Here is a 20515-nt window from a genome sequence, read left to right as displayed (position 1 = left end):
TCCAAGTAGGCTGAGTAGATGTCCTGATTCATGGAGGGGGACCTATAGGTGGCAATGACCTGAAGACAGGTCTTACATACAGCTGAAGTAATTCAAAGAAATCCTGCTGTTTAACCAGTCTAGAGGTATAGTTATCTTTGATGAATATTGATGCACCACTTCCTTTAGTTCTCATGCCTTCAGTTTGTGGTCTGAATGTGTAGAAAGAAATGTAACCTGGTATAGCTGGGGTGCACTCCACAGCTTTAAACCAGGTCTTAGTGACTGCACAAATATCAGCATCTTCCAGGGTGAGGACTGCTTCCAGTGAATGCAGTTTCCAGTTTAGACTTCTAGCATTTAGCAGCATAACCTTGAGGTTGTTTTTACAGGGCATTTTTATGTCAGGATTTTTTTTCTTGTGACATTGCCTAAAAAGGCACTATGGGGATAGCAAAAGCCTTAGCCAGTAACCAAAATCCCAGTGGTGACAGATGAAAACCATCTCTAGCAAAGCACTGAGGTCTTTCAACCATGTCATCCCAGGCTGACAGTTACTGGATCCCCTTTGAATGACACCAGAAACTAAGCCAATTGCTGAAGTCAATTATTTTTTGTTTGTACTGAGGTATCATCTTAGGTGAAGGTAAAATCCTGCTTAAGCCTATGGACATTCCTGCCTGAGACACATAATCTGAGAGCTCAGTCATGGCTCTCTTCATACAGTCCAGTGAGGTACGTCTCAAGTCATTCACACCAACATGGACTATGACAGAGTCATAACAGTGCCTATTGTTGAGATTCTTGAGTGAGTATGTGATGTGGCTGATCCTGGCACCTGACAGACAACTGACCGTGACCTTTTCCCTATCCACCCTGGTGAGAGGGACATCTGTGTGTCTCACATTGAGCCACCTACGACTAAGATGTTTGTTTTTTGTTTTATGCCTTAGTGGCTTGGCTGGTGAGACACTGGTGTGTGATATATTATGTGTACTACATTCTTCAGAGGATGTATTATGTGAAGCATGCTTGTGTTTGTGTTTGGGAGGTCTCTGATGTTTAGGTAAGCTTCTTGTAAGGACCTCCACATATGTAGGTATACGTGTTGTTGGTTTGGTAGGTGCAGCAGGTGAGGTGTTTATGCTGACAATCTGCTTAGTATTAGATGAACTGACTGGTAAGCAAGGAAGCCTGTATTCTAGGTTCTTGATATAGATGCATCTTTCACATAATGAATTTGTGTGGACTAGAAGAAGGGGGTTGTCAGTGTACTTGAGGCAATTGCTGCATTGCCTCAGGATGCCCATGGCAACCAGGCCGGCTGGAGAAACTTTGTGAAATTTGTCAGTCCATAATGCTAGGTAGGTGAATGTGGTAAGAAAACAGGGAGAAGACAGGAAATAAAAGGTAAAGAATAGGACAGGAGAAATGGACAAAAAATAAGAAGTGCTTATGGGTAGGATCTTCACTGAATGTATCATCTGTCAGTGAGGAATAATCACGAGAACTCACAAATTGAGCACCAGCAGAGTACTAAGGGAAAATTTGCAGGCAAACTTGTTTGCACCTATAACCACCAATGCTGCCCACTGCTGCACAGCAGTGCCCGAAGCACAAACAAGGTGCAATGTAGCTTGCATATGTATGCAGTTTTTCCATGTTTTTCCATGTGACTAATCTGAACTACTCTGCTATTGCTTAAATTTCTGCCATTTTTGTTTGTGAAATGTTTTGCATTTCACTTTGGCTTACTCTGAAACTGCTCAGTATTGATCAGTGCACTATACCTAAACATAAATAAATAAATACATACATACATACATGCATACAGTGTGATATATTTTATTGCATATTTTTGAAATATAATTACCTGTTGTTTTCTTTTTACATTTTTCACTTTAGATGTGCTGTGAGATATTTTGTTGCTTCTTTTTAAAAGATAATTGCCTGCTAGCTGGTTTTTGTTTTCCAGTACCCAAAAGAGTTATGTGTGTGCTCCCCAATACTGTGTGCATGCAGAAAGAAATTGGTGATGTTATTTTTTAGAGCAGCAGAAACATTCAGCTGTTGCTTCAAGCAAGACAAGTTTATCACAGGATACAGCACACACACACACACACACACACACACACACACACACACACACACACACACACACACACACACACACACACACACACACACACACACACACACACACCTCCTCACACTGCATTCGTACCTACATGCAAATCTGAAAAATGTCAATTCATCTACAATATGTCTTTTGAGTATTGTAGAAAACCAGAGCATGTTGACAAAATACAGAGAGAGGCGGGGATGACATGCAAACTCCACACAGAAGGAACCACTGCCAAAAACATAACCAGATAACCAAACTCTGCAAACTCTGTAAGAGAAATGCAACCCGCTGACCCACTGTGCCAATAACCAATTATTTTCACACATATCCTGTCCAGACCTAGACAGATAGTCATTCATTTTATAAAATTCATATGACTGTTTATGCTGGAAAGTGAAATAAATAATGGTCAATGAGGTACTCTTAGATACAATGCAACAACCCCCCCCCCCACACACACACACACATAAGCCACAACAATGATCATTTCATTCTAAGTTCAGGAAATATATACATTGTATGACACTGCTTCTTCTAAGTCAGATAAGTATCTGTTTATATCTGATCATTTTTCATCATGGATACTTCACTTTAATCTACAAATGGCATCTAGTGCACATTTTTAATTCCTGATTGCTCAGACCTCAGACTGATGATTATAATTAATAAAAAAAATACCATATTAATGTATTCCAACTTGCTTCACATAAATTGACATTAGTTCTGCAAAACCAGGTTAACCAATGTTTAAACTGATTATGACAGCAAGATCAATTATTTGGATATAAATGAACATCTGAATGTGTGCGTGTCAGATGTTTTTGTGATAAAAAATAATTGACCAGTAAAGTATCTAAGATGTGTTTTACACAAACACATAATAAGACACAGTAATGTTATTCCAACTTATTTTACACAATTACACACTAGTCTTGCAACTCCAGCTTAATGACTGCTTAGTCTGAAAACGTCATGGCAGAGGTAGTCAACGTCATCCACAGACAGCCCTCATAACAAGTTTACATTCACTTGTTGAATGTGCACACCTCACTTGTCTGACGGTGATAACAAAAATAGCTACAGTACTTCATTTCAATGTTTTTAACACTAACAGTAGCCACAGTTAAGTATTCTATTTTGCTTTACACCATATGGATTTCTCCCACAAAGGCAAAGTAAAAATGGTTTAACTTTAGCAAACAACAACAGGTGCAGTCACTTTCATACAGAGCACATATGTTCAGTAATTAGCCACTTTGCACTGTGGGCCCTTCAGAAATGTGGTTGTTATAAAAAATAAGAATAATGAACATGGTTATTCATTTTAATTCCCTACACCCCTACATACACAAGTGCCTACTCTCACACTCACACACATACACATGCACATAATTAAATTATACACACAAGTCATAGGTTCATAGGTATATACTAGCCTAACATCCACCAGGAACATTATAGGCCTAGCCATGGAATGCAATCCAGTCATGCCCCAATGTTATCATAGTCATTTTTTAGGAGAAGGGTAAATTAGTTAGGTAGTTTCTAGAGGTTATGTGGAGGGGGATGTTATTTTTGGAATTATTGTCTGCCTCCATCTATCAGAGACATGGGGCAAGACCAAGGGTGAATTTCCCATTCCCCATCCATTGGTCAAGGTTACAATTAAATAGGTTTAGCGATGGACTCTGCTTCACATGGATGGTGAACCTGTTACAGAGCATTGGTATCCTCTTAGACAAATATCCATCTCATCAACATGTCTTATTTATGTCACAAGCAAAATGTAAATCCTTGGATCTAGTGGTCCTGATATTGTTCATTTTCTGGTTCTGCAAAATGTCCATCAGAGCTAGATACAGGGATGCCTGTATGCCAGGAGTAGATCACCTCTCAGTAACCTGAAGGAAACTGAGTATAGAGATAGGGCTTTAAGGCAATCCATATAGGACAATGTCTTTATGCCCTGGATTCTCCTGATATAACAAACCTTTGTGGGCATTCCAACTGTTGCATATGTCTGGCTAGGTACATGCCAAAGAGGGAATTGTACTGAGTAATAGGTTTAAAAGGGATCAAATAAAGTGGCACTATGACCTCCTTGGAATGCCATGCTCCTACTTATAAGGTGGGTAACAGAATAATTTTCTTACTACCTTAGCCATATGTTGCCCAAAAGCCAGATTACAATCTACATATGTTCCTAGATTCCTGCCCCAACTATCGGTCAACTCTTAAGGGTGTCTTATCAATGGAGTAATTAGCCTGGATGACATTTTTCCCAAAAGGCACTATAATGCATTTCTTGGCATTGAGTTTTAATCCATAACTTTTGCACCAGTCATTTGTCCATGTTAGACTCTCTTGTAAGATATTTGCGTCAAGGGGTAATCTATAACAGCTCCCAGTATGCAGTCATGTGCGAACCTGGGCAGCCAAAGGCCCTTGACATTAGCCTTTACCCTCAAAAAGTAGATGCCAAATAGGAGTGGGCCCAGCATAATGGCTGGTCTCTTAGTGGAGGTGATATCACCAATCCTGACTTCCTGAGCCTGTCTGTGAGCCAGCTGGCAATCCTGTAAATTATGCAGAGGGTTTTGCTCAGTTCAGTGACTTTATCAACTAGTGTTATATCAAATGCCTCACATTCCTTACCTCGGTGACCTTCTCAAAGCAGTCCATGAGGCATAGTAGGCATGATCTTCCCTTGACAAAGCCAAACTGGGTTGGGTCCAATGTCTGAAGGTTGCCTATGTAATTGTTGATGATTTCCATGATAATTCATTCCATGGCTTTAGAATAATCAGACTAATAGGTCTGTAGTTTCTTGGGGTGGTTAGTGGTCCACCTTTGTGAAGTGGGATAACCGTTGCAGTGCTCCATTCTCTTGCTACAAAGCCTGTTTTGATGGTATAGTTGAAAAGTGACTCAAGTAGTCCTGATTGGTCATGTTTCAAGATATTTAGGATGCATCCTGGGATATTGCCAGGGCTCACTGAGGCTTAGTCCTCCGTAGTGAGTACCACCAGGACCTGCTCCCTGTTAATAGTTGGGTGGGTATGTTAGTAGATATTGAACATGGAGAAGCAGGGAGAAGTTGGGGGTGGTGAAGTCTGAGCTGAATTTGTTAGACAGCAAGTTCATTATGTTCCTTTGATCAATAAAGGTGGCACCACTGACCATCAGTTTGGCTCACTGATGTGTGCAGCCTTTGAGATATGGACATATCTGTAGAAAGCCCTGTAGTTGTCTTTAGCCTGTTATGCTATCTTGACCTCATAATTGGCCTTGTTGGACTTAATTATTCCTCTTAATTTCCTGTTTGGTTTATAGAGCTATTCTTATTATGGGAGTTGCTCTTTTATTTTTTCCAAAACACCTTTATTTACTGAATTATAACTTGTGTCGTAGGCAAATTTACATTCATATAAAAGTAATCACACTATAATTAACATAACAACCATTTTACTTTACATATATTGCTATATATCATCTAACCTAAGCAATATTACATAAATTATTCAATTTCTGCTTTTTTTTAAACGAGAAACATCTTTATTAAACCATCACTTATTACGGGTCTATATCGAAAGCTTGAAAGCCCTAATAACAGAATACAAAAACACCGACACATATTCCACGAAATGTGAATAAACTGAATGCCCTAAACCGCAAAATTCAAAAGCTTGAACCATCATAGTTGTTCCACCCCACCACCCGCTATATACTACCTACCCAAACAAACTAAACACATGCATACACTAACCAAAACCCTACTTCTAACCCTAAACTAAACTCTACACTAAATCATGCATATACCACCATCTATGCACTTACCTTAACCCGCACCCTAACCCTAAGGTCCATAACTATCGCACACTTACCTTATGGAGCTATACCACGGAAGGGCCAACCATGACGATTCAATGTTTCGGATTTTGCACTTCAGGATGACCGATGTTTACTCGGTTCGATGAAGACAAGTCTGTGTTTATGTATTCGGGTAAGTACGTCTTTGAGGATGTAATAGGGAACCCTTATTACATAGGCAATCATAAATGTATATAAATGAAATCAAACTACACCGGCACAATCCTAGTTGCAAGCATTTTACACCACAAACCATACTGTTGGGAGTTGTTCTTCTTCATTTTAGCCATGACTTTTGTGACTTTTGCTATATACTCTGTTAAGGTTAGGATTCCACCAGTGTGGTTTCATCATGTAGTTTCTTTTGGGCTTACTTCTAAAAAGTACAGAGAACTCTATACAGCCATTTACATGATTGTACAGAATTTCTGTGCACAATAACACACACACACACACACACACACACATATATATATATATATTATATATATATATATATATATATATATATATATATATATATATATATATATGTGTGTGTATATATATATATATATATATATATATATATATAAATTATACATAATACGCATAAATTTATATTCTTATTGAGGAGTGAGAAAGGCAGTATGGTTTGACAAGCTTATTTTCAGTTCTTCCATACCATTTTATATTTCAGCCACCTGTTGCTAACTGGTACTATGAAAACAGGTTCTGCATGTAGAAAATTGATACTGCCAACTCCATCTACTCATACTTTTCTAATATAATCCTCCAATTGTTCTAATATATACCACTAACCAAATCTCACCTCTTCCAAGCCTCTTGTTATTTGTTTACCATTCAGAATGATCATTTTTTTTTATCTTTTGTGGAATCACGTCTGTTGTGGAAGGTGCTCTTCCACTTGACTATCATCACTGCACATTTCTTCCTTCACGGTCTCATTTTCAACTTTATTCTGCAGCATTCAAGCATCAAGACCTTGCCACAGCAATAACTTCACATACTGACATTAAATAACCTTATCTAATCACAAAAAGTAACATTAACTAACCTTAGTATACGGAGTCACCAGAATTGACAACAAACCTACTCAAACACAGCAAGACTTCAAGAAGGAGCATTTGGTCTAGAATGTAATTTGAAGGAGGCCAACACATGTTTAAGTGCACTCAGCCTTTATAATTGCTTTAAAAAACAGAAGCAAGAAGGATAAAGTCATTACCTACGCCACCCCTCCTTTGGAATGAACTCTATTTCCCTCTAAAAAGCTGCCCATCATTATCCACCTTTAAGAAGAAAATGGATGAACTCATAGGTATATGTAAGTTACAACACGGGACAGATAAGGTCAGGTTTGTTTGCTTGCAGCCACTTTGTTGTAATTTTGGAATTAACTTAATAATGGGCCAAATGTTGCATACATTTAATGTGGAACAAACAGTTCATATCAAATCGGTGATTATTGCTGTGAAACATTACTACTCTTAGCAAAGATAGTATATTTTAGGCAACACCTGTTCATGATGGTTTATATCTGTTAGTAATTTCTTAAAACATGATTTTAATAATCTGTAAATTACAGGGTACATATAGAGTATCCCACTCCAAGATGAATATTATTTGAGAGTGTAATATGAGAGTATAATAAACAAGGTATTTTATTCAATGCTGACAAAAGTTGAGTACATTCCATTATGCTGATCACAAATACATGGTAGACTGACACATTCAGCTACTGAACAAAAATAAACATGTGACCATGTTGCAGCAGTACTGTGCAATGCACAGCAAATTAGCATATTATTTATATGAGGTAATACTGCCAACAAGTGAGCAAGTTATAGCCATACACAGATTATAATCATGCTAAATTCAGATATGTGATCAGTAGAACTGAAAGCTGATAATAAGTCAAGAGCATTCACTTGCATGATTATTACATCACTCTGCCCCAGCTTATGCAAAAGGGAAGTTATGTCACTATCCAGTGCTAAGAAACCTGGAATCTCAGAGCTAACCAAGCTGTCAGATGGTAATCAGCAATGGAGGAAAACAAAGGGCTCTGCCAGATGCTGTCCTCTCCATCACTACTACATGTAATGTCTTAGTGAAGAATTAGAACGTATGAGTTGACAATGGATTACTAACTGAAAGTGGTGATTATTAGAGAAAAATAACATGCAGGAAAGCAAAGAAGAGGACCATTACACTATAACAAATTTTTCTGTGGTTATTTGGGAGTCTCAGAAGGGCAGGCTAGAACTCATTTTCAGAGAATTTATAGAAGGCATAAAGAAGGAGTCCTTTGTGAAGACATTGCTGAATCAAGCTGATGGGGAATAAAAACAACAGACTGAGTGATCAGGAGATGGACAAACTGTTAAGTTTATAGATGTCTAACTGAAAAACCCAAATGGTAGATATCATCTTACCCATTTCACAAACAAATAAATTAAGAAAAAAGCTGAACATTTCCCCCTCATAACTGAGGACTAAATTCTAGACCATTTAGCACTCTCCCTTTCATCTGAACAGATCCCGGCAATTGTTTTATATTAGGACACCAGGATGTCCAGCAGCAAGCCCCGCCCCCCACCCCCACCCCCTGTGTGACAGGGGCTGATGTTCTAATTGTACATTCATACTTCTTCTCTTATTTTTCAAGAAATGAATGTGACAAACAATTTTTAAGAAGATGAGACATTAAAATGATAGATAGGCTATTGTCCATCGGGGGACTTCTGCCCCTCACAAGGCAGTGGCACTTAAAATTGTGTACAGCAGGTGGTGTGGAGAGCAGTATCCCCCTTTCTCTACGTGGGTAGTCCTCTTTCACTCACTTTAAGTCATGGTTATTACAGCTTCATTTTTTTTTCACTTTAACCTTTTTCAAATTTTTACTATTCATAGAATTAGAATAACATTTAAAAAATGTACCACCCAGCACGCTTAACTGACATCCCCATTGGAATGTCAATCAAGTCAGTGCTGCCTACACCTGTGTGAACTATGATAGTGTGTTTTAAAGTAAACAGTCACTCCTGTACCAGTCAATAAGAGGCTAGCTTTATTAGATATAACTTACTTACACAAAACTGTCTAAAAATGTTACATTGGAGAAACCTAAATTAAAGCAATGTTTTTTGGATACAGTGTGCTATACACTACTACAAAAGGTAAAACATTGTACATTTTTTAATTGTCTATTATACTGGAAGCAGGACTGGTAGGAGGAATGAGTACACATTTTCTGAGGTAGGATTTCCAACACAAAGTGACTTTGTGTTGAAATCCCTTTGTATGGCTGAAGATCTTAGCAGCACCTGGCTCAAAAAACATGGGATTTGGATGGGGTTTATTGTGAGTTATGGTTTACTACTGAAGTATTGGGAAGTTAAGATTTTTTTCTGAGCATTTTTCCCTATTCTTAAAAGAAATTACTTATCGCCTAAATTATTATTACTTACTATATGTCAGATGATTAGTGTATATGTTGAACAAACCATCCTATTAGACCATTTATCCATCCTTAGCTTTTACTTCCTGAGGAACACCCAAGGATGGATAAGCATCTGTACAACTGCAATCATTCAGGAATAAAAGTTTGTTTTTACTTACCTCTTTAAAGGTCTTCCTTTTTTACACATGTAATATAAACATACAAAAAGAACTCTGTTATGATGACCTAAGGGCTATTCATTTTGTCAGCTCTTTCAGAACATTTTCTTCTGTATAAATACACAGATGTCTCTATCCATTGATTTGGATGCACAGTTTGTCTGTCTGTCTATCGATCCATCTATCAACCTGTTTGTTGTTCAATCTAGTTTTGTTTACATGTAGGTGAACAAAACAGGGGTACCTCTTTTCTGTCACAATCTAGTTGCAGGAAGCTGAAATTCATAGCTACATGAAAACAATGAATGGTAAAAGGCTAAGTGTTTAAGATACACATTTACAATGAGTTGCTTAATTTTATTAGATAAATAACATGTATACCAGCAAACTACAGAAACTAAGTTGACCACAGACTAACTGGAGTAAGTAGCCTACAATAATGTAATGGAAATGTTTTAGGTGGTGTAAAGAAAATATCTCAACCCCTATTTCCAAATAACTCCCAATGGTTTGCTTACACTTTATTTTCAGCTATGAAAACTGAACTGGCAATTAATTTAAGGACATTCCATGTTCAGCATTTCTCCCTTTCAGTAAGATTGTTTCATCCTGGATTTTCTACCTGTCTATACAGACATGTATAAACAGTTTTTTTCCTCAGCTTTATCAGGAATGAATATCTGATTCTTGGATTACGTCTTATTCTAACTTTCACCCTCATTCCTTCTGTTATGGCAAAAATATTCTTAGGTTCCGAGGTGTATATTAGGCTACTGACCACTAGGGCTCTTATAAGCCTAGCCATGGAACCCAAATATGAACCACAAATTTGATTTATATAGGGGATGCTTTACTGACTCCCTCTGTCTATCAGAGAAATGAGTGCCAGAACTGGGTGAATTTCTGATTACCCATCCATTGGTCCAAGTTGTGCTAAAATAGGATGAAGGAGGAATTCTGCTACACGTGTTTGGGGAGCCTATTCCAAAAAATGGGAATTCCCTTAAGAACATATCTGTCTCTCCAACATGTTCTATTAATGTTGCAAGCAAAATGTAGGTCTTTTGATCTAGTAGTTTTAATGTTGGTTGTTTTGTGGATGTACAAAAGGTTCATCAGAACAAGTTGTCCAGGGATGCTTTGCACACCAGGCAAAGATCACTTCTCAGACGTCTGTATGATACTAAGTAAGGAGACAGGGCTTTGAAGCAATCATCATAGGGCATCCTGTTAACTCTCTGTACTCTTTTTGTAAGGAACCTTTCTGGATTTTCCATTTGCTGCATGTGTTTGGTCAGGTACATACTGAAGGGGCATTATACTCTATGATAGGTCTGATGAGGGTCAGGGACAATGATATGATGACCTTTCTGGACCTAGATGCCATGCACTTACTTATAAGTTAAGCAAAACAGAAGGATTGTCTTACAACCTTGGTCACATGCTGGTCGAAGGCTAGCTTACTATCTACTTGAATTCCCAGATCCCTGAATACTGAATCAACTTTTAGGAATGTTATCCGGGGTATCCAACTTCCAAAAAGGTACTATAATGCATTTCTTTAACTCATGGCTTTGGCATCAACATTTTGACTGTGTTAGACCTTCCTGAAGGGTGTTCTCATTCAATGACTGCTCATAGTTTGCAATCATCTGTGAACTTGGTCAGCCAGAGGCCTTTGCCATTGGTTTTGACCTCCAAGAAGTAGATGCCAAAGAGAATAGGTCCAGACAGAGTCCTGAGGGACTCCACTGGTGACCAGCCTCTTAGTAAATGTGGCCTTACCAATCCAAACCTCTTATGTCCTATCCATGAGCTAGCTAGCTATCCAGCATATTATAAAGGGCTTCATGCATAGTTCCATAAGTTTTTTGATAAAGCCCGCCTGGGGTATTATATCAATGATTTAGCCAGATCTAGGTAGGCAGTATGCAACACTTTCCACTCATCCATTGCCTTGGTGACCTTTGCAAAGAAATCCACAAGTTTCAGTAAGCATGGCCTTCCTTTTGACAAAGCCATACTGTGATGGATCCAGTGTCTGGAGGTCTCCTATGTCCTTGCTGATAATTTCCATAATAATTCTTTCCATGCCTTTGCAAACATGACTAGTCAGACTAATTGGCCTCTAGTTTCTAGGATCTACTGAAGGTCTTCCCCTATGAAGGGAGGTGATAGTTGCAGTCATCCATTCTTGTGGCACAAAGCCTGTTTTAAGATGACAGTTAAACAGTGACACCAGGGATCCTGATAAGCTGTATTTTAGACTGTTCAGGAGGTATCCTGGGATGTTATCAGGGACCATTGAGGCTGTGTTCTTGGCTTCAGTGAGTGCAGCCATAGATGTTCCATAGTTATAGATGGATGGGTTATGTTTGAAGGCATTTCTGGAGGGATGGCTGAGAGTGAGACAGGGATAAAATTGGAAATAAATTTGTCCACTAACAGGTTCATTATATCACCAGGCTCAGTGAATGTGCCACCATTAACCAGCGGGCCAGCACATTGCTGTGTGCTGCCTTGAGGTTTTTAATATAGTTGAAGAAGGCTTTAGGGATATCTTTGACCTGGGAGTCTATCTTAACCTCAAAGTTGGCTTTGTTTGACCTAATTAGCCCTCTTAGTTGCCTATTTAGTTTGATGACAGAGTTTTATCTTTATGAGAATTACCCTTCCTGATTTTTGCCATATTTTTTTCCTTCTGTTGTATGTCCTGTTTAATTTGGGATGTCACCAGGGTGATTTGTTTCTGGAGCTAGTTCTGGTTTTACTTCCGGTAGGTACAGCAGCCTCTATGCAAGTAGTGACATGGTTACATATAGAGCAATTCAGTATAGGCTGCTGTTTTCTCTGGGTTTGGGAAGGCAGCATATTTTGGCAAACCCTCACTTAATAAAAGGTAGTTTGCCTTAGAATAGTTCCTAACTGTTACTGGTTTTACTGGGGTTACTAAGCTGATTTTGATTTCAAAGTATACAGCTTTATGGTTGGACCTTACCAGTGGGGACAAGACATTGGGGGGGTTGCAGCATTCTTCCATATTTGTGAGAATGAGGTCCACTATGTTGGAACCTCCAGTGGACTTGGTCAAGGGTATTTACAATGTCCAGGAGTCTCTGTGCCTGTAGATTTGAGACCATGTAGGATTCACAGTCTATAGAGCAGTAATTAAAGTATCCTATGTGTAGGGTGTTAGGCTAGATGGTAAGTGTCTCTAGTAGATTAAAATATGCATTGTGAGCTTTTTGAGACATGGAGGTGACCTATAGCTGGCTAGAATGCAGTACTGGATTTCGTCTATGGTGATCTGCAGATGGAGGAACTCCAGTACATCATCCTGTTTGACCAATATAGAGGTATGCTTGTTGCTGATGTATATCAAGGTACCTCCACCTTTAACCCTGCTTTTTTGTAATTCTTTATACTGGCAGAGTAATACTTTTCAATTTTACATCCATTAATGTCTCTTTCACAGAATCAAACCTATCCCTTTCTTCACTGCAGTTTACATGTTTGTCTCACACCAAGATGTCTTGCTACTTTGATACTAGATTGATTTTCCTGTTTGTCCCACCTATCCTTTCATACATATTTAACAGAGCTTTGTCAGGCATCCTACTATTTTGACAAATGCAGTGCTATACAGTGAATAGCATACATTTCTAAGCAAATATTTTGTAAATAAAGAGTGGTACCTTAAAAATAATTTGATAACATCTTGTAAATATCCACAAAGTAGAAGTCTACTGCACTATACTAAAGTTAGAAAGACTACACTAATTTTGTACGTCATTGTGGTTAAAATGTAAACACAGATTTTTTTTTTCATTCCTAATAATTCTTACTTCATGGTCTGTTTGGTTCATATAGCAAAGGCTTCATTTGAATGAGTAATTCTACTGTGTGGCATTAATAAAATAACATGTAGTTATGCATGTTGCAGTTCAACATAGAGCTGCCCCTCGATATTTCAAGATTATTTAGTTAATTAAAGTCTGACCCTCTACCCAGTGGTTAAACTTCTATCTGTAACATTACTTAGTAATTCAACCTTTGAAACTACAAATGAGTAACCAAGCTTGCTGCCTGAAGTGAATCACGATTTCAATTAAAACTATGTGCCTTCATGTGTTACGCTGGTCTATTCATTTGAAGAATGAACAGAATTCATTCATTTTACATTGTGGTACATCAGAAAAGTGGCATGCTTGACAGTCTCATTGCAAAAGAATGTTTAAATGCAAGCCTGTTTGTAAAAAAAAAAGCACCAGTTAATGAAAAGAGATAAGAAATACTGTAATTTAAAATCTCATACAGGAAATCGTCTTGAATATTCCCATTGAAAGTTCCACAAAGACCAATGGTGTCATCTTTCCATTTGCCATCTACTTCCAGGTAGAGTCTTAACCCCTTCCTGTCATATTGAAGGCTTACGCCAATTTGTGATTTCACTTGTATAAACATTGATGAAAGTTCCTGGATGTCAAAATAACCTGTTGAAGTAGATAAAAACATAATTTGTTACTGGATTTTCTATCAGTTTATAATGAAAACAAAACTTGTTAACTGCTTAATTAATATTCATTACTTTAAATTAATAAAAGCTCTAATTTCCACTAATCTCAAAAAAAATATTAATCCTTATAAATTCTAAACAGTTGCAGTACCACAGGAAAGACACAAAAATGCTATTTAAACTGAAAATTATGGGTTTGCAGAACATATTTTAAATTATACAGACAAAACACAGCAAAGCTGCTACCATGTTTTTCATTACATCAAAATTTCTATTCAGAAAATTATAATGTGCTTTCTTTTTGGCTGTTTCAAAACAACACATGAGTACTTTGGTCAAAAATTTATGTTGAAAATTCTACATAGTCAAAAAGTTCAGTATATTTTTATGTGGAATCACGGACATATGTGGATAAGAAAAGTCTATCAGAAAAAGAAAAGCCATCATCTAAATATACTGCACATTATATACTCAAACTTTCTGTTGTACTTCAGTACTCATAACTTCGGCATGCCACATTTTTACTGTCTTCTATCCAGATGCTATGTGAAGGAGGAGTACATTATGTGCATACCATCCTTTCTGTGAAGTAATATATATTTTGTGTAGGAGCTTTAAACTGGTAACTGTTAAAAATAAGTAATTGAGAAATGTATCCAAGGACAAGTAACTTCTACCAATACATCTAAATCCCTTAAAAAGCAAATAAGGAGTGCTAAGTGACTTACTGTGACATAGGTCTGCTTTACAGACAGGCCTTAGACCAGAGTTAAGTAATACACACATAGTAAGTCTTTTGGAATCTGGACCAATGTGTCCACAGTGTCTTGCTTTAAAATGAAAGGACCTATAAAGTGTTGTGTAGTAATTTTAAACTAACAAATAATAAATTAAGTCATTGATAAAGCAGCTGGCTTTATCTGCAGAGATTCTCAGACAAAGCATTAGAGTGCTAACCATCTAATGCGCTAGAGAGAAGTCTGAAGCAAAAGGAAAGGGAAATAACGTCATACTAAGGAAACACAACATAATCTATACAATAAGACCAGCTCACAAGAAAGTATTGCAGTCTTCCAATGAGAAGACGAAAAAGGCAGTAAAGCTCAATGTTATGGCAGCCGTAAACTGCCAGCTTTGAAACTGGATGCAATATTTCAGTTAAGGTTGAAAGTCATGTATGCAAACTGGGTTACCTGTTTCATTCATGAATCTATTGCTCTGAAGGTAAACCTAATCATCCAGTCACCCTTGACCACTGTTGTAGAACATGGAATAGACATATCTGTGCTTCCAAGTCTTTTTCATGCATCTACCATGATTTTCAGGTTTCTTTTCCCAAACTGTAAGCCAGTCACTGACTGATAACGAACCCACACTCACATCTCTGAATGTTGTTCAAGTTTTTTTGAGGCATTTGCTGCTTCCTGCTCCTTCATGCTAGTTGCTGACTCTGACACTGATGTCACTAGAAATTATTTTATTATACCATTAGTTCACAAAGCAGTGTAAACAGAATTAATGCTGAGCACGATAATCCACAGCTTACAAACCTTCAGTGCCTTGATCATTCCAAACTGCTCTGTTATCATCATTCTTTTCAAGTACTCTGTGAACCAATTCCTTAACCAGGTAGTCATCAACAGTTATCCACCCCCTCTACATTTCATTACAACCTTGTGTTCAGCACTCAGTCAGATGCTTTACTGATGTTCAGGTAAATGGCATCAAACTAAATTAAGTAAACTAATGATCTAACACTGGGCTAGAATTGTGATCCATGACATTATGAAAGTCAGGCTATATTGCATTGCTGGAAACTGTGAGCTACTACAAAACTTACTTGACATTTTCATTCTATCTAACAGAATATCCATCACTGCTGTTGCAGGTGTTCCCATGCTTTTTTCTCTATCTCATTTTGAATAGAAGGAAAGTGTTATATTCTAGTCTATTGTCAGCCATATAGTCACTACTGAGGCTCTGAAAAAAGGTTGACTGATAAAACAGAGTCATGTGCTCATTTCTTTCAAAGCTACAGGTGCACAACATCTGGCCTTTGTATCCTGAGGTATTGGTCATCTCAGAAATAATTGATTAGCTGAAGCCACATGGACAAAACTGGCTAAACAAACACCACTTCAATTATAATAAAAAATTGCTTTTCTGTGAGATGCAAACCCTTGTATATTCCTGATACAGGAAGCTGTGCCAGCATTTTCATATGTATCATTCTAAGTCTTGTATCACCAAACATTGAAAAAAAGGTATAAAATCATAAAGAGTGCAAATTTTACTGAAGTACAACTTGAACAGTTATTGCTGAGCAGGAGATTTATGATGCTTTACTTCTTAAGCTGTTCAGCATGACCCTCTGGTTATTTTTTCACACAGTTCTCCATCTAACCCTTCCTCTTCCATTCTACAAGGTCCTTCCATTGCCTTTTTTTCAAAAATGATAACAGATATTTAAGCATTTCAGTCTTGTTTTGGCTTCACAGCATCGCACTGTTCCCTTTCCAATCTGTCACTGCCATGTTTATATTTGGACCTTTCACTAGTGTAATCCCTGTCAGGTTCTACTTTTATCAACTCTAGCCTGTTAAATGTTTTTACATCTTTTATGACTGTGAATTCATCTCAAGTTTGCTAGACTCTCTGTCCAGATCAGAAAGCCCTTACAATGTGCAGTGATGTCTGCATACTGCTTTTGATTTTAAACTTTTTTTCAAATCAGTGACCAATCCGTTACAATACACATGCCACGTGCTGTACACAGTACTGTAGCATCCCCATTTTCACTGCTTATTCCAGCTCACATTCAGCTTGAATGTCAAGTCCTTCAGCTCTCACATTCCTGGTTTCCAAACTATGTTCTTCCAAAATTCAACACATTTCTTGTTTATCTGTACTTTTTACTTCACTGTGTGAATCAGAACCAAAGGTTGTTGTAGCTAGTGTTTTAACAGTGGGTCATTTATGTCCATGTCCTAGATTTTGTTATTATTCTTTGTCACTGTTTTTACCACATTTCCATCTATGAAGTGGGAAATTGTCAAGTAGCTCTGGGACCTTTCAAGTTCTTTGATCACAATCTTTTCTTTGGTATCAGCCGTATTCAGCTTAAAATAATCCCCGCCGTTAGTTATGCATCCTCACAGTCTATACATATATGTCATCTGCTGAACGTCCCAATCACTTATCTCATCAGAACTCTCACCCCCAGTGACAACAGACACCACTGTATGATTTCCTTACCTATTCATTACTGTTCTCTGCTTTTAAGTCTCCATGTTAACTTCATGAGTTAACAATTACTGCAACAGCAATTCTTTCCTCTCCTGTTTATTCTAAACTAAAGTTGAGGTGACATTACTGGTCTCAAGGCATAGTTACTATCTGCCAAGTTTTTTTTTTACACAGCAACAGCATTTACAGTTTCCATTCCAGCACAACAAAACTATCACAATGTTCTCAAAACTATATGTGCTGACTGAAAACAATATTTTACCTTATCCAAACCTAGGGATCTATCCGATCAGTTCAATGTAATATCAACACAAAGTTGCTGACTGTAGGAAGATAAATGGTTGAGCAAGCCCATCCCATTGTTGGAGCTAGCCTTGTGAGCTGTTTCTGCCCTTTCCTTGCCCTATCATTTCTCTGTTCCAACCACAGCATTGCCGAGCTGCACCTTACATTGTACTACTGTCTCAGTGTTGTACCACAATCATTACTTAGTTGTGTTTCCTCAAGTCTGACCTGAAGCATCTTCCTTCCAACTGATTTTCATATCTCTTTGTACCCATCTGTCCACGTTCAACTGTACCCCTTCCACTATATCACATAATGACATAGTGTATGCACAAAATGCTTCCTTTCTCTTTTCCTTTCTAATGCATATGCATGTATTTGTCATATCTGTCATAATAAACTACTCCTCTGCTTGTTAGCTGTGCAATTACATTCATGCCAATCATCCTCCAGAACAGCATACAGTTCTCAAAATATGGCTTTATCAGTGCCTATACATTTCTGAAAATTCTTTTCTCACACACACATTAAACAGCTGGAATATTTTGGTGCCTTTTTTGCCATTCGTGTAAAAGTCTTAGAAATCCACCCCCATCCCAACACACACCTTAAAATTCTTTTTCTTTCTTCATTCATCATCCATCTTACCTCTCAGACTATAGCCAAGATGTCTGTTTGACTGTGCTATGCATTTTTCTGATTTTCCTGAAACAGAATTTGCATCACTTCCCATGGCATATGTAGCTGCAGTCCTGCAACTTTTCTACCATTCTCTATCATATTTAGCATTAGCATTCATATTATTCATCATTCAGTTCCACAAACAAATGGTATCTGGCCAGCTGTCACTCCAGTTCTGGTTTTTTTTTTTTTTTTTGATTACTGTTGACCAGTGGCTTCTCCAGAACCAGTGTTACCCCACCTGTATTGGCTTGGACTAAAATAAGTTTCCTTTAGAGTTTGTTTGTTCCTCCACCGCTCTTCTTTTTGTAGACATTGGTAAATCACAGTTCACTGTTGAATAGTTAAAGTTCTTCACCAGATTATCAAATTCTGATTGAGAATCAGTCATTATCATTATTTCCGGTACTAAGCAGTCTGCATCAGTTACCTATTATATTCTCGAAAGCCGACAATGTCGAATCCAACACTGTCGACACGAGAATAGCGAAAGTGCAGAACGTCGAATGGGTAAACGGAAATCTCTGTAAGGGGAGATTTCCGTTTACTTCAGTGGTGTGGTCTCTGAATTGGTATCTTTAAGTAGCGGGTGTGGGGGTGCAGGGGGCTTGCCCCCCCTGCCTACACCCTTTAGATTTTCTTTCCTTTTTTTTTTTAATTTATTTTTTTCTGAACATTCAAAATTTTAATGGTTCGATCATTAAAGGTTGACCTTTAGTGATTTGAACCATTAAACTTTCGATGTTCTAATATAGACCCGTCTGCATCTCATATCTATTAAATAGCAATCATTAGCTTCTGTCTCTTTCTCTCTTGCATCCACTTTTGGTTCCTAACCTGAGCCAAAATGGTGTTCTTTTCTTTTTAAAGGAGACTGAAGATCCATAGTTTATTCCATATTTATCTAAATATGTAGCCATAAAATTTAAGCCAAATAAGTTTTGTTTTTCAGAAAGACACACGAAGAAGAGACTTTGGCAAGCATAACTCCCCTTGTGCTATTACACTGAAAACACAACCTTGAAAATTGATCCCAAAGTTAGGAATCTTGGAAACTATGTTGATAATGATCTGTCATTTGATCACACCATATCCACTGTTTTAAGGAAGTCCTTTTTCATCATACAGTTTGTATCTAAAGGTATCACATCCAGATTCAGGGATGTAATTGTTTCACTGTACTCTACACTCTTCACGACACTCGAGTAGAATGCCCCATTTGGCATTTGCCTGTGCAAACACTTGTCACAAGTGCTTTCTCACTAAAAAAGTCAAAGACCTGAACTGGAAAACTATGTAACCCTCTCAAAGCCTTGTCTCACTTCTCAGTAACATGCAGACTACTGAGAGGCAACCTTTGCCTCATGTATACAGCTTCAACAGATGCTGTTCTCTCAGCTCTATAACACATTTACAAATCCAAGACTTTCATAAACACCAGTGTAAAGGATCTCAAAATCATTTGTACAGTATGTTGGAGGGATATGTTTCTATCACAGGGAATATCACATCTATAGAACCATCTTCCACTCCATAAAAAGCAAAGTACGTCCCATACTCTATTAAAAAATAATTTGGACAACTGGATATTTAACCACAAATTCACCACCAGTTTAGCACCCTTATCCTTCATGCATCTCAGAAATATGCAAATGTCTCAATACCTACATTGCTATACTTCCTAATACTCTTTCCCATCTTCCATTGCTGCATCTATTTTTGTGTCAACTTTTCTGATAATACTCAAGGCCTGCAAGAAACACAAATACTATTGGTCACTCCCTGCTGGTGAAAAAATATTTTTCTGTTAGTTGCTTAAACTGATAGAAATGCTTTCTTTTTATCTGTTCAAGTTTGTTTATTGTTTTGGGAAATCTGCTTGGTATGGTGTTTTTGTTCTGTGTGGCAGATAGACACTTAAATTACCCAGGCTGCACATCTTACATGATATTTTTCATTGGTTAATTTTGTGAGTGATATTTAAATACACAGGGTATATATGTGGCCTTATCTTTTCTGATAAGACCTAAGGCCTGCAAAACACTAAAATGACTATTGTTGACTCCCTGTTAGTAAGAAAAGTAATCTGTTTTTGTCTGTGAGCTGCTTAAACTGCTGCAGCTGCTTTCTGCTTTACTAGTTACATTTTTTCTGTTTTGAGAAATTTGTTTGGCCTGGTGTTTTTGTTG

At 37.6% G+C, this 20515-nt stretch overlaps 1 protein-coding gene across 2 annotated transcripts in view; it reads right to left on the bottom strand.

Annotated features, from left to right (window-relative positions):
* OTOG (otogelin) overlaps positions 1-20515 on the bottom strand; it is a 2079396-nt gene that overhangs the window by 1491611 nt on the left and 567270 nt on the right. For both annotated transcript variants that reach the window (XM_044082876.1, XM_044082877.1), the window contains exon 17: positions 13914-14091. In XM_044082876.1, the coding sequence (XP_043938811.1) occupies positions 13914-14091 (178 nt within the window). The remainder of the gene's footprint in view (positions 1-13913; positions 14092-20515) is intronic.

This window comes from Protopterus annectens, chromosome 9.part0 (genome assembly GCF_019279795.1).
Source record: "Protopterus annectens isolate FY-2018-M chromosome 9.part0, PAN1.0, whole genome shotgun sequence".
Lineage (NCBI taxonomy): Eukaryota > Metazoa > Chordata > Ceratodontiformes > Protopteridae > Protopterus > Protopterus annectens.
The sequence above is the reverse complement of the archived record's forward strand: the minus strand, read 5'-3'. Positions and strand labels throughout refer to the sequence as shown.